The sequence below is a fragment of the Procambarus clarkii genome, chromosome 32, assembly GCF_040958095.1.
Source record: "Procambarus clarkii isolate CNS0578487 chromosome 32, FALCON_Pclarkii_2.0, whole genome shotgun sequence".
NCBI classification, from domain to species: Eukaryota; Metazoa; Arthropoda; class Malacostraca; order Decapoda; family Cambaridae; genus Procambarus; species Procambarus clarkii.
The window spans coordinates 5,968,459-5,984,480 of record NC_091181.1 but is presented as its reverse complement, the minus strand read 5'-3'; the positions used below and the strand labels follow the sequence as shown (position 1 = coordinate 5,984,480).

The 16,022-nt window shown below is 44.5% G+C and overlaps 2 protein-coding genes across 2 annotated transcripts; both read right to left on the bottom strand.

The window, feature by feature from the left end:
• Positions 1-6,882: 6,882 nt before the first annotated feature.
• LOC138370390 (seminal vesicle major clotting proteins-like) lies at positions 6,883-8,704 on the bottom strand. The gene is made up of 2 exons (XM_069334745.1): positions 8,252-8,704; positions 6,883-6,897 (listed from the first exon to the last, which is right to left on the bottom strand). Exons 1-2 carry the CDS (start codon positions 8,702-8,704, stop codon positions 6,883-6,885), a joined length of 468 nt encoding a protein of 155 aa, XP_069190846.1.
• Positions 8,705-10,257: 1,553 nt separating this feature from the next.
• LOC123749869 (seminal vesicle major clotting proteins-like) lies at positions 10,258-10,773 on the bottom strand. Its single transcript, XM_069334743.1, has one exon. The coding sequence runs from the start codon at positions 10,771-10,773 to the stop codon at positions 10,258-10,260; it is 516 nt and encodes a 171-aa protein (XP_069190844.1).
• Positions 10,774-16,022: the final 5,249 nt, after the last annotated feature.

The following is a 16,022-nucleotide window of genomic DNA, read 5'->3' as shown; positions in this document are numbered from 1 at the left end:
AGGTAGTGTCCCTGAGAAGCCTAGTCCAGATGATACATGGACTTACCAGCAATACCTGGATACGGATGTATATAAAGACAAACAGTATTGAGTGAGACTGCCGTGGAAGTTGAATCACTCACAACTTTTGTGTGTGTGAGGGGTGGAGGCCAGCACAACCACAGGCCCACCCCACCATCTGTTTACCCAAGAGACCAATGGTCACCTGGGGTGGCAGTCTAGGCCCTATTGTATTGTGCTGTAAGGACCTTTCTCCTCTGGCATACTTAAGCCTCGGCTGTTAGTCCTACTGGGACCCACTGAGGGGGCTCTACCCCTCAGAGCTGGTTTATGACTGTTGGCGCTGATGACTGGTAAAGGCATGTTGTCTGCTCTACTATTTGTCGTGCTAATCATCATCAAATGGTTATAAAACATTATAACTCGGTATCGGAGGTATTACTCCAATTAACATTGCCTGAAGGAGCAAGTATGGAAGAGGCGGCTGCCGCACCATCGGGGTTCTCCCCAACCATGACCGGTGACACTGTCACCCCACCACCCAGTGATGGGTTTATGCAGGTGTTAAGTGAACGCCAGAGAAGGAAACAAGGGAAACAAAAGACTGGTGAACAACAGGGTGGACGACGTCCAATAGCACCAAGGGGCGAGTACACACGTCTGACGTTCCCTGAAGGCACGAGTGTAGCGGACAAGATAGTGTGGAGCAAGAAACTGAGCGAGGTGTACCCACCTAACCCTGCAGGCGTGCTACGTCCACATGTCAACTCCCCATATGTGTATGTTTCAAGAAAGAAACAGGATGTTGTACTTGCTCTTCTACAAGGGAAAATAGGTGATGTAAAACTCTCCCTTCTAGATAATCCATCACGAAACAAGAAGATGGATGAGTACCTAGTCTACAGATACAATCACGGGTATCCACTGGACTGGGCCTATGAGTTAGACGGGGTACACAAAGCAAGAAGATTGAAGAAGAATGGAGAGCCTACCGATCAAATAGTCATAGTCTGGAAGAAGACTGAACTGCCACCTGACAAGTATTGGTTTGCTGGGTTGTATGCGCGCCCCAGCACGTTCAGGTTGTGGGAGCCTGACCCTGTGGAGTGTTACAAGTGCTTTGGCAATGGCCACATAGCTAAGCACTGCTGGTGCCCCACACCCAAGTGTGCTCTCTGTTCCGGTCCTCATGCACTGAAGGACTATCAGTATAAGAAGACCAGAAACCAAAGAAAGCTGGAACAGGAGCAACAGAACACTGTAACAGAAGCAGGGCAACAACCTGAAACTGTGGCTCCGTCTAAACCGCCGCTGAAGTGTCTCAGATGTGGTACGGAGGGAGTAACCATCTGGCACTCAGACTGTCCCAAACGGCCAGCCTCCCTTGGCACAAAGCGGCAAGTGCCTGAGACTCAACAAGTGCCTACTGATGCTGGCTCTAGTACTGTTGACCCATCCCATAGTGGTGACAGTACCAGCAACGCCCCTGACAACACACAACAACCTGAGACAACAGTTGAAGGACAGTTGGCAGCCTTTCAAGCGCAGGTAGCAGAAATGGCCGAAATTATAGAGACGCTACGTCGGGCTCTTTCACAAGAGATACAGCAGCCTCCACACTGCTGTGTCACAGCTGTCGCCTGCACTGGTAAAGGTTCCTGCGGTGGTGGTGACGGCGGCGGCGGCGGTGGCAGTGGTGGCGGCGGCAGCAGAGATGAGGGCAGCGACGTCGTCAGTCAATTCAGTGATGACAGCAGTGATAGCGACACAGAAACATTAACTGGAGAAGGCAGTCGACCCGCACCAGCATATATGATTCATTAACGATCTTCACGAAAGCGTTCAAGAAAAGTACTTGAGTGATAATATACTGCGTAACAGTGCTTATGTCATGCAACTTACAGAGAACATTCACTCACGGACCATCCCGAGTTCCTCAGTAATCAGGGGACTGCTGTCATCACCAGATGTTACTGACGACACCAAACACCAGGTTGGTGCGGCTCTTTCCATCGTAGAGTCACTAATTAACACATTGTGGAAGTGGGACGAGGACAACAATGGGACCACCAATCCCAAGGAGGAACGACACCAAGACGATGGCTGCTGCTGGCACAAGGACCATTAGGTTTCTCAGTTGGAACATTCGTAGCATCAACAAAAGATTGAATGATCTAATTGCACATGTTACCAGTAACAACATAGATATAATTGCTATACAGGGACCCTACACGTCCAACATGATAAACAAAACTCTACCAAAAATCAGAGGGTATGCATCCTATACTAACAGCAATGCCACAGGCCTACTATCATACATCAGAAGTGATTTACCACACACTCTTTTGAGCACGTCACACAATGTACACACACAGTACCATCACTTTCATGTACAAACTGCAGCAGGACACTTCTCATTCCTCAACGTATATGCCAGAAGCCAGAAACTCAATGTAACATTGCTCCCAGATCTAGACAATCATGGGACAATATACATGGGAGATTTTAATGCTAGACATATTACGCTGGGAGACAGTACTAACAACGATAATGGATGCAAATTTATCAAATATGTTTATGACAACAGATTAACCGTGTATACTACGGATACCCAAACTCATTTATTGGGAGGCAGACTTGATTATGTAATGGGTAATATTTTACCTTGTGCAATAGTATGGAATGTTCGTTGGTAAATCACTTGGTTAGTGATCACTATGCAGTTTCTGCTTCCTATGAGGTACAGTGTGATGTACCTAATAGACATCAGAGACGGAAAATGAATATTCCATATGGTTTGCACGACCACTTTATTAATTGTATTTCAAAATGGTATCATTATTACGAAATAACGAATGTACAAGCCTTCTCCATAGATCTCGTTGATACAATTACTACCTACTATGACACATGGGTGTGTTGGGGAACAGGTCGTAAGCCTAGCAGAATTGGGCAACACCTACCACCACCCAAGTGGGTCCTTGACCCCGTATTTGTTAAACAACATTAACGAGTAAAGCAACTTGGAGATACATACGAAAGAACCAAAGCACAAGGAGACTTGCATGCATTTCTAGTTGCAAATAGAGAGAGGTGAGAAGACATGAGCAACGTTATACGTAATAAACATCGGGAAGAGTTCCTACAAAGTATAAATGAGCAAACAACACTTGTTGAAGTTTGGGAAAAGGTACGAAAAATCTCTAGAAGCAACCCCAATCAAACCACTGCACCACAGCCCACTAGAACAAGCAAACATTCTCCTTGATCAATGGGCACTAACATCGAGCTACGACTCACTCCCAATTAACATACAGCACAAACTTGATGACACACGCCCCAACAGACAACGAACCATCAATCTTGCCTGTACAGCTGTCGACGTGTCGGACCTTAATGATGTAACTGAATGGGAATTAAATCATGCACTAAAATTGGGCAAATCAACTGCTCCTGGAGAGGATGGTATTACTTACAGTCTACTGAGATTAGTCTCATAAGTACCAGGTAATCCACTTTTAGTGTTGTACAGAATGAGTTTAAGTGAAGGAGTATTACCTGATGCTTGGACAAAGAGTGTCATTGTTCCCATCCCCAAACCACACTCAGATAATTATAGACCCATATCTCTAACATCGTGTGTTTGCAAAGTGCTTGAACGTATTGTTCTTAACCGACTCATGAATCGTATACAGGGGCACCTGTCACCCCCAACTGTTTGGATTTATGCCTGGGCTCAGTACACAACACTGTTTTGCCGAGTACTTCGCACATATTGAAGCTTCCCCTCAAACAGTCTTCATCGACCTAGCTGCAGCTTTTGCAACCCGTCCTCTTAAAAATAACGTCACTTTTGGCTCGTATGCGCGATATGGCTAAATTTGGACGTAATTTGAAATGAAATCGACTCACAAAAGTGACGTTCTGTTCCGTTTTCTATTTGAGTCGTCCGGCGTACGCGCAGAGGTTATAAGAGGACTCTTTAAATTCACGTTTTTCATATCGTTTTGAAACTTTATGAGAATTTCCTGCCCACCTAACCTATCAGAGGACCCTTAACTTACTGTTGTTGAAAACAAAAATCCCAAATTTATTTTATTTTTTTTTTCATTTTCAAATTACGTCCAAATTCGGCCATACGGGCAAACGGCCAAAAGCGACGTTCTTTTTAAGAGGACAGGTTGGCTTTTGATACAGCAAACAGAGAAATCATACTGGAACAGCTTGTCGAGCTGGGAATACAAGGAAAATTACTAAAATGGATAAAGGGCTATTTGTCTAATCGAACAGCATATGTTTTGTTTAATGGTGTTAAAAGCACAGAGAGCAAACATTTGATCTGGGAACTCCACAAGGAGGGGGTCCTCAGCCCCTTGTTGTTCAACGTTCTGATGCATAAACATATTAAAGATCTTCCAACTAATAATGAAGACTGTCATTTGTTATGCTGCTGATATAATTTTACAGGCTGCCCCCGAGCCTAGAATGCAAGTTCTGCTCGATGCTTTTGCTACTAGAGCTGAGGAATGTGGCCTCCTTATCTCTGTACAGAAAACTCGTGCCCTCATTCCATGTGGTATTCCACCACCCAATTATCATATAGATTGGCGAGCACTTGAGAACTGCGAGTCTTACAGATAATACCTTGGTGTCCCCATTAACGACCCTGGGTACCTTTCTTCTCTCAAGAGGAGACTGTGGGAGAGATTAAAGCCCTTGCGGGTCTTGTTGGTGTCAATCATGGAATTAACGTGAGACTTGCTAGAATGTTTTATGTATCATTTATACGCTCTGTGATTGACTATAATGCTCTACATCTCACACTGTATACTGACAAAGAGCTGAAATCTCTTGAAACCTTGCAAAATTAAGCTATACGTCTCATCCTTGGGGCTCCAAAGTCCACGAGAATAATTAATATGAGAGCAGAGTTAAAATTTCCTACCATATGTGACAGAATTTTGTCTATTAGCACAGTTTTCGGCGTGAAGGCATTGAGTAGATCTAGACAACACATGAAGTTTCAAGCTAAACTTTCTAATATACTGCAGTCACCTGAGGTCTATAGAAGAAAAACGAAATCTGATTATATATTTTGGTTCTACAAGGTAGCCAACTCCATCAAAATATTAAATATGTACCCAACTCAATTAATGATTAATTAACCAATTACTCCATGGGATAACTGGGATCTATCAGTTGATTTTGTAAATGCGCCCAAGAAAGATAGTGTGCACTCTACATTATTAAAACAGTTAACACTTAAAAGCATCACTGAAAGTACTCAGAGTATGGGTAACGATGTGTATCAGTGCTATACCGACGGCTCTGTAGAAGAAGGGGGACGATGTACCGGATGGTGCATGCAATATATTTGAACAATCACGGTCAGCTGACTGGGTCCACCCGTCAGGCGGCGGGCACAACCTCGTGCCTCTGGCAACATGATCAGCTGATACCTCTAACTGTTAGAACGTCTTGACTTCCCCACGCCTCTAGCAATGTAATCAGCTGGGTGCTTCAGAGATCGTTGCTGGCTCTTTGCACACCACCTACCACCTCTAGGATCACTAACATCCCCACCTTAATGCTCACACGCACCAACTCATGCCTAAATGAGTTCTTGGCTCCTAGCCTAATATTCTGTCACTTAGACAATAAAATGATGAGTAGAAATATTCACAACATATAAAATATTTTAGCTCCCCTAGATCAAAAGGGGTAAAGGGAGGGACAATTATCTACCTTATTTCACTCCAACCACGAAGTTGACTCGTCCTCTGTTGAGGGATGTTGAGGTTCCTAGTCCTGGCATCTGCTCTGCCGTCGACTAGTTCCCACCACACACACAGGTTCCTCCGCCGCCTTCGTGGTAACGCGTCCTCACCGTGCTAATTCCCAACAGGTACTGCCTTCCTCCTCCTCTTCTCTGGGGTACTGGAGCAGGTACCTCCGTCGTCGTCCTCCACTCTCTCTGGCACTGCCAACACCTGGCAGTCCAGCACAGCTTCCCCTCGCCTCACTGCCAGTAGATTTGACCCGGCCGTAGCTACTCGCTTGATGTACAATACGTGGTCGTCTGGGCGTCCCAGACGTCAACAGCCCAACGTTCCCTCTGCTGTAGACTCTTGACAGAGCTCTTGGCTCTCTAATCCAGTCCGTCCTTTCCTCTGGGCACTCCACGGAAGTTGGATGGCTTCTCAGACTGTCTGCAAAATCGAAGCGGAGCTTAAATCTACTGGTAACGGCTCTCTAGATCCGGAGATCGCTCGAGCGCGTCTTCCCTCTATGACGGCTCGTGACGTACTCTTCCCGCCCAGGCGCCAGCCGCCCCGAGCCCTCCGCCTCGTGACGTCACACCGCCCGAGGGCTCTCGTCATTGGTCACTTCTGGCACGTGACCTCACCTGGCCAATCAGGTGCCGGGAAGCGTCAGGGCGTCTTGGCGGGAAACAGGATGACTCTACACCGACCTGTGCCTCAAAAGGCGTAAGCCCCCTTGCATTATGAAACTTAGCTGGCCATTTTATAGCCAGCTTAATTGCGCTCCATGCTTTCCCACACATGAAAATGTTCCCTGAACATCAGAGAATACTTAGGGTACGGAGATATGATTCTTCTAAGTTGGGAAGGAAGAAATATAGGGGTGGACACTGTCATGGCTGCTAAAGAAAACAGATTTGAAATTAAATTCCTATGGATACCATCACATGTTGGCATCTCAAGGCATGACACTGTTGATATGCTTGCAAAGACAGCCTGTAGAAAACCAGTGGTAGAAATTGATATGGGTGTTTCATTAGCAGTGACAAAGAGAATACTTAAACAAATGTCTAATGATCTCATCGACCGAGAGTCGATGTTTGATCTCATCGTCAAATGTCTAGATCTCATCGACCTAACAAATTCACAAAAACCAGAAAGTTGTAGCATTAAATATTATGATAGATATCGTGAGGAGACAGTCACATATGGGACTAATAGAACAAGAACCCGGCAATGTGATATTATAGTGGCCAGAATACGACTGGGATATAGACGTATCTGCAGCTTTCTCAGAACCCAAATGTCGAGTACACAATGTGTCAACTTTGTGAAAGAGAAAACATGCACTCTCTTGAACATTATATTGTAGAATGTCCCATTTTGACTGAGTTTCGCCCTCCTGGGCTAAGGTATGCTGAACTGTGTAATTACTATATGAGTACTGGAACAATTGATGATATATTGATCTTGTACCCTAGATTGACCATGTAATGTATCAATTATACAATGTATGTATATAATGTGACTATATAACCTGAGCTTGTAAAAGCACCTTAATCACCTATAGTGATTAAGTGCTTAATTGCACACTTGTTTCTCTATCAGCTATCTCACCCTGTCAGAGTAAAAGAGACAAATGTATGTGAATGCATGTGTGTGTATATGTATATGTATGTGTATAAAGGATATATGAAAGCTGATCAGAATTACATTTCACCTTTGTAAATGCACATTAATGACACTAAGTAAAAGACACATCTAACACTTTATGTAGGGCATACGTAAATCTGTGGATCTATGTATTTACGTATGTAGGTTAGCTTAGCATTTTAAAAGCACCGTATCACCTTCTGTAGTTGAGTGTTCAATAAACCCTTGAACTATATGTTTAACACATCTCTAACCCTGTCCATGGAGGACAGAAGAAAATGTATATATGCTGGTTAGCATTGTAACTGTATGGCCACGTCAGTGGTGGAAAATAAAAATAATAAAAAAAAAATTGCATCACCACCATCGATTTCACCACCACCAGCCATGGCATCACCGCCAGCCATGGCATCACCACCAGCCATGGCATCACCGCCAGCCATGGCATCACCACCAGCCATGGCATCACCACCAGCCATGGCGTCAACACCAGCCATGGCATCACCGCCAGCCATGGCATCACCACCAGCCATGGCGTCAACACCAGCCATGGCATCACCGCCAGCCATGGCATCACCACCAGCCATGGATACACTTCCAGCCATGGCGTCACCACCAGCCATAGCGTCACTACCATCCATTGCGTCACCACCAGCTATTGCGTCAACACCAGCTATGGCCTCACCACCATTCATTGCATCACCACCAGCCATGGCGTCACCACCAGCCATGGCGTCACCACCAGCCATGGCGTCACCACCAGCCATGGCGTCACCACCAGCCATGGCGTCACCACTAGCCATGGCGTCACCACCAGCCATGGCGTCACCACTAGCCATGGCGTCACCACCAGCCATGGCGTCACCACCTGCCATGGCGTCACCACCAGCCATGGCGTCACCACCAGTAATGGCATCACGACCTGCTATGGCCTCACGACCAGCCAAGGCGTCATCACCATGCATGTCGTCACCACCAGACATGGCGTCACCACCAGACATGGCGTCACCACCAGTAATGGCATCACGACCTGCTATGGCCTCACGACTAGCCAAGGCGTCATCACCATCCATGTCGTCACCACCAGACATGGCGTCACCACCAGACATGGCGTCACCACCAGACTTGGCGACACCACCTGCCATGTCGTCACCATTAGCCATGTCGTCATCACCAGCCATGTCGTCACCACCAGACTTGGCGACACCACCTGCCATGTCGTCGCCAGCAGCCATAACATCATCACCAGACATTGCGACCCCAACAGCCATGGCCTCGCCACATACCATGGCATCGTCATCACCAGACAAGGCGTCACCACCAACTGTTGTGGATTGGGACTTTTAACTCAACTCTATTAATATTTAATTAAGAAATCGAAATACTCGAAGGACCACCCACTTTTGAAAAAAGAGGGAAAACAAATAAATGGATTATAAGACTGACACTGTGGTACCAGTGCCTATGGATGTTAGATTATTTGGTAATTATTTGAAGAGCAAGAATGGACTGTAATAATAATTAATTGAGAGTTTAAATCCTCAAACTTCAACACTGGGGGGTATTACTAGAAATAATATATATCTAGGATAATGACTGGTGCTGGTTCGATACCAGTTGGTTAATTATATCAATACACATTATAGAATCAGAAATTAAATGTAGATTCAATATGATGATAATATAGTAAGAATATTAAGCCTATTAAATAAATTGTCAAATCATAGGAAATTATATATGAAACATTGCTACACACTGAGAAACAAAATATTAGATTTATGTAATTTCTCTTAGAATATTATATGTATAAGAAATGTAAATACATAATAGAAATAATATTAGCATCAGTCAAAGAAATCTACGAAAGAGAGACAGTAAGGCTTAGTTGTAAGAAGACCTCACTAAACCTGTTTCAATGTTCGAATACTCGTAGACGTGATCACATTGCCCAAATAATGGATGATACACCAGTAGGGAATGTCGTGTGTAGAGGAAAAATTGCTCTGCTTGTCCTCACCAACACGCTGTAATCACAAAAATGTTATAGAATTTGACTGGGCTAGAGATTTATTCCACTATTCATTAAAATTTGAGAATTACGTGGAAAGAAAAGAACATGAGTGTTTTGGTCGGTAAATGACATAACGACGAGCTACCTACAGTAATAATTTATGAGATAGTGCACTACACATAAAACATACCATAACGTAGGCTTGTAGGCACATTTACAGTCGCCGATATCACGTCAATTAGTCCCTTACGTTCACTGCTGTTGAAGGTCAAATTCGGGGACGCGATTATCTTCTCAGAAACGAGAATATACAGTACGAAGCACTGTACGACCACGTATTATATCTGCAATGGCTGCCGCTTGTAAATCTGTGTGTACTCGTAGCGGAGCCGTGTGCCGAAAAGCCACCTCCCCCATACCCAGAGGCCCGAACACGCATGCACAGAGACGCTCATAGCGATCTCGAGCTTAAACCAATTTGGTTTACTAGTAAGTATTGAGGGAAATAAAGGAGTACGATTTAAACTATCGTCACCAGTAAATATGTTGAATAATAATACCTCTTCTCGCAAGGCAATTGCGAGAAGAGGTATTCACATAATTCACGAAATGAATACTTCTTTCATAATGAACAATATTTTTAGAAAGAAAGGACAATTAACTGAACTCTATAAATCTCTAACATTCGTGGAAGACTTCATGTTTCAGTCTGCTATCGACGCTTGGTGTCAAGATGGCTGGGTAATTTCTATCTAAATCATGCCTGATTTAGCATATCATGCCTGATACACCAACGATTTTAATTCTACGTGTTAGTGTTATTAGTAAATGTTAATATAAGGAGTTGAGAGGAGATTCTTCACCACCAGCCATGGTCTCTCCACCTGCTATGGCCTCACCACCATCCAAGGCGTCACCACCAGCCATGTCGTCACCAGGAACCATGGATTCACATTCAGCCTTAGCGTCACCACCAGCCATAGAGTCATCACCAGCCATAGCATCGTCACACCAGTCTCCGTGGAGTAGTAGTAAGACCATGGCGTCATCACCCTTAATGGCGTCACCACCAGCCATAGCATCACCACCAGCAATGAAGTCACCATCAGACATGGCGACATCACCAGCCATTGTGTCTCCACCAGCAATGGTGTCATCACCTTCCATGGCATCATCACCAACAATGGCGTCACCACCAGCTATTGCGTCACCATTAGCCATTTCGTCACCACCAGCCATGTCAGCACCTCCAGCCATTGCGTCATCACCAGCCATGGTGTCACCACCAGCCATGGTGTCACCACCTGCCATGGTGTCACCACCAGGTATGGTGTCATCACCAGCCATGGTGTCACCACCTGCTATTGCATCGTGACCACCAGAGAGGATCAACAACAACCCCAGTCTGTCCCACCAACATTGGTCCACCCAGGATGGACCCCAGGATGGACGGACCCCACTGGACCCCAGGATGGACGGACCCCACTGGACCCCAGGATGGACGGACCCCACTGGACCCCAGGATGGACGGACCCCACTGGACCCCAGGATGGACGGACCCCACTGGACCCCAGGTCGCTTCTCAAAGACCCATGGGAGAAAAAAGAAAGAAGAGGAGGAGGGAGGGAAGGGAGTTATCAGGGGAAAGCACCGAATGTGGGAACCGACCTGTGAGATTTATATTTATTTAATTTATATGAATTTATATTTACGTTAATTTATATACTTCGATAGCAATTTGTATAATGATAAGTGGACTGTATTTCTGCAATAATCTCATAATCTCACAAATCGATCCTCTACACATTAGGGGGGGGGTTTATATTAATTTAATTTATATATATGCAGCCAATCAAACTACAGTATTAGACTACATACATTGAAGAGGTTCCTTATCTTATAGTACAGCAGGTTAGTCCACCAGGTATAACTAGGGTGTAGACACCACATTTTCCCTCTTTGAGGTAGCTTCCATCACCCTGGTAACTGATGCACAAAGCATGCTTCCTCGTCTTGACCTGTCAAAAGGGCGCTAGCTGTAAAGCCAGAATCCTATATATGACAGGTATATCAGAGAAAATACTGTACATGGAACAATGAAGACCTGGCTTAATTACCTTTAGTTTGAGGCTACCATGTGCTCTAACCGGGTCACCCTATATAATGACATTAATGGCCATAAATGAAAGATACATGGGTTTCGGAAGAACACTTAACTTGATTTGTTGACAGCGTGTTGATAATGGTACACCTTTGGTTTCCATAACACTACGTCCAAGTAAAATTAACAGGAGCCGAATTTGCTCCCGTGAGCCTCTGGTCTAGTATCAACAATGGCTGCCCCTCCTTCATCACTGACGCCTGGCTTACATTGTCCAGATGACAGAAAGTGATAGAAGGGTCACATTTACTCTACTTTAATATTGATAATTAAGTTAATTTATATGAGATGTTTTATGATGGTAAAGTCCAAAGACTAATGTATTTAAGAATAATTCCCAGCAGAATAGCTGGTGAATTATAATAGTATGTGGTGATGATATCCCGTTTTCTATAGACAGTAATTCCACTACAAGTTACGTTTTCTATGGGTAACTTGTTTATACAATACAGCTATTATCTGTATGATATATTAAATGGTGTCGGATTTTCCGACACCGAACCATTACGATTATATAGCACGTGGAAGGGGTCAGGATAAGGATTTGGGATGGGACGGGTGGAAAGAATGGTGCCCAACCACTTGGACGGTTGGGGATTGAACGCCGACCTGCATGAAGCGAGACCGTCGCTGTACCGCCCAGCTCAAGTGGTAGGGCTAGAAGAGGAGGAGAAGATAAGGCCAAGCTAGAACATGATGCCTAGTGTTCCTTCTAGGTGTCAGCATCATTGCATGGAGCGTAATTGCAAGATAGAATCGTTTGCCTTAACTGGCCGCCGCTCCAGCAAGCATGTTGCTCTGTTGAGTGATTCCCCCCTGTGTCGTGCAAACTTGATGTAGCTGTCTGAAGTGGCTCTCTGAAGGAGGCGTGCTGGAGCAACAGGGAGGCTGAGAATAGAATGGATTCTACGGTTCCAACTACATGGAGGTTTCGAAACTTGCAGTTCCCTTTATGCTGTGAAGAACCCCAAGATACGGCAATCATGGTGACAGACGTACGGCCAATTCAAGATCAGTTGGGACAACCAAATTCCACGGTCCTGTGCGCAGTGCAAGAAGTACAGTTTCCACTGCGTTGTTGTGCGTCAACGACAGAGAGGCGACTGATGCAGTTGTGTTGATGAAAGGCGTCACAGGAATATCTACAAGACCAAGCAGTGATATCGCCCAACCAGAGACAACTGATGTCGGTCGTACTTGTAGGCCCCTCCTAACCACTGCATACTCCGCCTCCATGCAGGTCGCACACCAAACCTGTGTCAGGTTAGGTTAGGGTCAGTATGTTTCATTTCTTTGAACTGTAACCTGGGGTTGTTCCCCCCCTGAGTTCGGTTTAGATGATCTACCTGCACACCTGCTCTAACAAGGTGGTCCTTTATAGACTTACCTCGCCTCCAGGCGGTCATGGGAGGATTTTGTGGGAATTTTACCCAGGATGGATGTTCACTGTACGTTTCCCTCATCCATGTCCATACTTCCTGGAGTTTTATCTTAAGCTGTGCTGCAAGGCTGGGGAAAAAAAGGGTTGGAAGAATCCATCTCTTGTCCTCCACTTCTTGGTTCTAGGTCTGAGTAGCTCTGCCCTTGTTTTTCTCTGAGTTTCCCCTGGGCCGCATGTATTATTGTCTCTGGGTAAACAAAAACATATTTTTCAAACAAAAACAAAACAAAACAAACTGGGTAAACAAAAACATAATTGTCTCTGTGTAAACATAAAAACATATTTTGTCAAACAAAAACATATTTTTGTTTGTTAGAGTAGGATGATGAAAAATTGTTTAGCTAGGATGTAATTTTTTTTTTATAAAGTTTTTCCACCCAGCTTATTGGCATTAGCAGTGTTGCAAAAACTTTATTAAGGGGGGAAAGGGAGATGTAACACCGTAAAGTGGTTTTGAATTTAATATATATATATAGAACAGGAGTCCAAGGGGTTGTCATAGCCAGGGAGTGGTAATGGGGGACGAGCTCCCATGACCTATAAAATGCTCCTATACGGTATGCGTCTCCAATAGCCTCTGACAACCAAGTCCAACTCCTGGCCTGCACGGATGGCTTAGTCTTTAAGTTTGGCGGAACTGCTTTTACCGACAGGAGAAGGGGTGAGGGCGTGCCTCTGGCGCCTTAAAAACAGCTGCTCCGGGTAGATGGGACTCAATAGCCTGGGAAGGCAGCCCATCTAGGGGAAGGAAAACCCTGATTTTAAACCTCCGCTACCTTGCGGCCATACCCCTTTTTTGGGAAAAGCTTCAGGAGCCAACCTCGAGGAAAAACCCAGAGTTGGATCCCCTAAGGCAGTTCGTTGTTGACGTCGACCTCGTTCTGGCAGCTCCTGCAACGTTGCTGGAACCATGTGTATTGGCATTTGCCTTTCTATTGGATAATTTCAGCAACGTGGAGAGGAGGGACCTGCTGCATGGGTAACAGCTTCTCCTTCAAATCTACCTACCCAGGCTTTGCGCCCTGTCAGGGCGCAACTCCATAGTCTTCCGAGACTGAAGGTTGCCTACTACTACTAGAACAAGAAGTCACAGACAAGATGTCGAAAGGCGTCAGGTTGGCGGCCCCTAGTAATTAAGAAACTCTCACCTCTACGTGTTAATGACCACCAAGTGACCAAGGTCAGGTCATGGGAAGTTGACATGGTCTCCGCTAATCTCATAATTGCAGGCGGCTAGCCAGGGGTGACCTTCAAACATGCCGCCAATTTAAGGTGTGGCTTGGTAGAGTGCCTGGGGCTATCTACTTGTGGGCGGAGTTAGCTAGTTGGTCCCCAATATATACCAGGGTATTGTACACTGAGATAGACAGAGAGACAGGAGAACAGCCAGCAGAGCAGAACCGAGAGGCTGTCAGCCGGACGGGGTGGACAGTCTCTGTCAACTACAGTCCCCCCCCCCCCTCTCAAGCCAGCTATAGGCAGACACTTGGTGAGTTGATCATGAAAGGTGACGTAGTCGTGTTTACTAGTGTTGTGTGACAATCAGGGGAAAGACGGTTGTAATGGTCTCGAATTCTGGTGTAGTGACTCACTAGGTACATTAAAAATGAACCTTCAGTTCGATTGCTGGAATTCTGATATTTATCATGCTAAATAAATAATTGATTCATTTACTTTTAATTTTACATTAATTGTGTTCCCAAGTTCTTGGAATTTATGATATATGCAAAATAGAGTGTTGAGTACTCTTTAGTTAAAGAATCTTGTCTGGAACACGATTCCAGTTAAATCATGCTAATGATGACCTGTTGATACTTTTAGAGAATTTTGTGATACCGACAAGTTCCATTCCTTGTCTTGTATATAATGGTCTTGAATGGATGTGGCAGTCTACCTTCTACTATCTACTTTTCTACTTCTACCTCTAACACTACTTCCTATTCATCTCCATACCCTCTCTCCCTTTTACCTGACTACACTCCTCCCTCCTCCCGCCTAGTCCTCCCTCCTCCCTCACCCCAAACCCTCACTAATTACTGTTTTATTCATCTCTTTCCTTTCGTTTCTCTGATTCGTTCGTTTCAGTGAATTACTCTAGAGTTCTCTTGAGTCACGGGTACCTGATCAGGTTACAATGCCTTGTGGTCTTGACACCTAGGTAATCAAATACCTAGGTCACCAGGTGATGAATTAGAGAGCTGCAGTAGGGACTCTGGGGGGAGCTTTAGATTAGCTAACTGGCAGGGGGGGGGGGAATAATGGACAAAAGAGAGCTATTTCCCCCACTCCCCCATTAGAATAGTTAAATAGGGGTGGAATAATGGACATGATAGAGCTATTTCCCCCACCCCGCGTTACAACCTTCCATGGTGTCAGTAGTAGGGGTGAAGGCTAAAGAGGATTTTTTTGTTTTGGAAAAAATCCCGTTTAGCGCTTCATGGTTTTCAGGTGAATTTGGGCAGTCACAGATTTGGAAGTAAGGAATTCTTATGAGGAAAATAATTTCTGAGATTTTAGACGTTTGTTAAGAGTTCATATGATGAAAATAAGATCTTAGAAGTTTGTTAAGAGTTCCTATGGGAGAAATTAAAAAATCCCGTTTTGCATATCATGGTTTTCAGGTGAATTTGGGCAGACACTGATTTGGAATTAGGGAATTCTTATGAGAAAAATAATGTCATAGAAGTTTGTTAAAAGTTCATAAGAGAAAAATAATTTCCGAGATCTTAGAAGTTTGTTAAGAGTTCTTACTGGAGAAATTCAAATTTTTCAGAGTTCACTTTTAAGAAAATATTTCAGAGTTTCAAATAATCATAGAAGTTTATTTATATGTTTATGACCAAATTTTGTAAAAAGACCATTTTCAGAGAATATTGTCTAAGACGTTTTGTTATGGAAAACAGTATCTTAGTCATGACTTTAAGTTTTATAACCATTTACGGCTGTTTCACCTGTAAAAATACCGAAATTAACAGAGTCCTATTGCTAACTTAA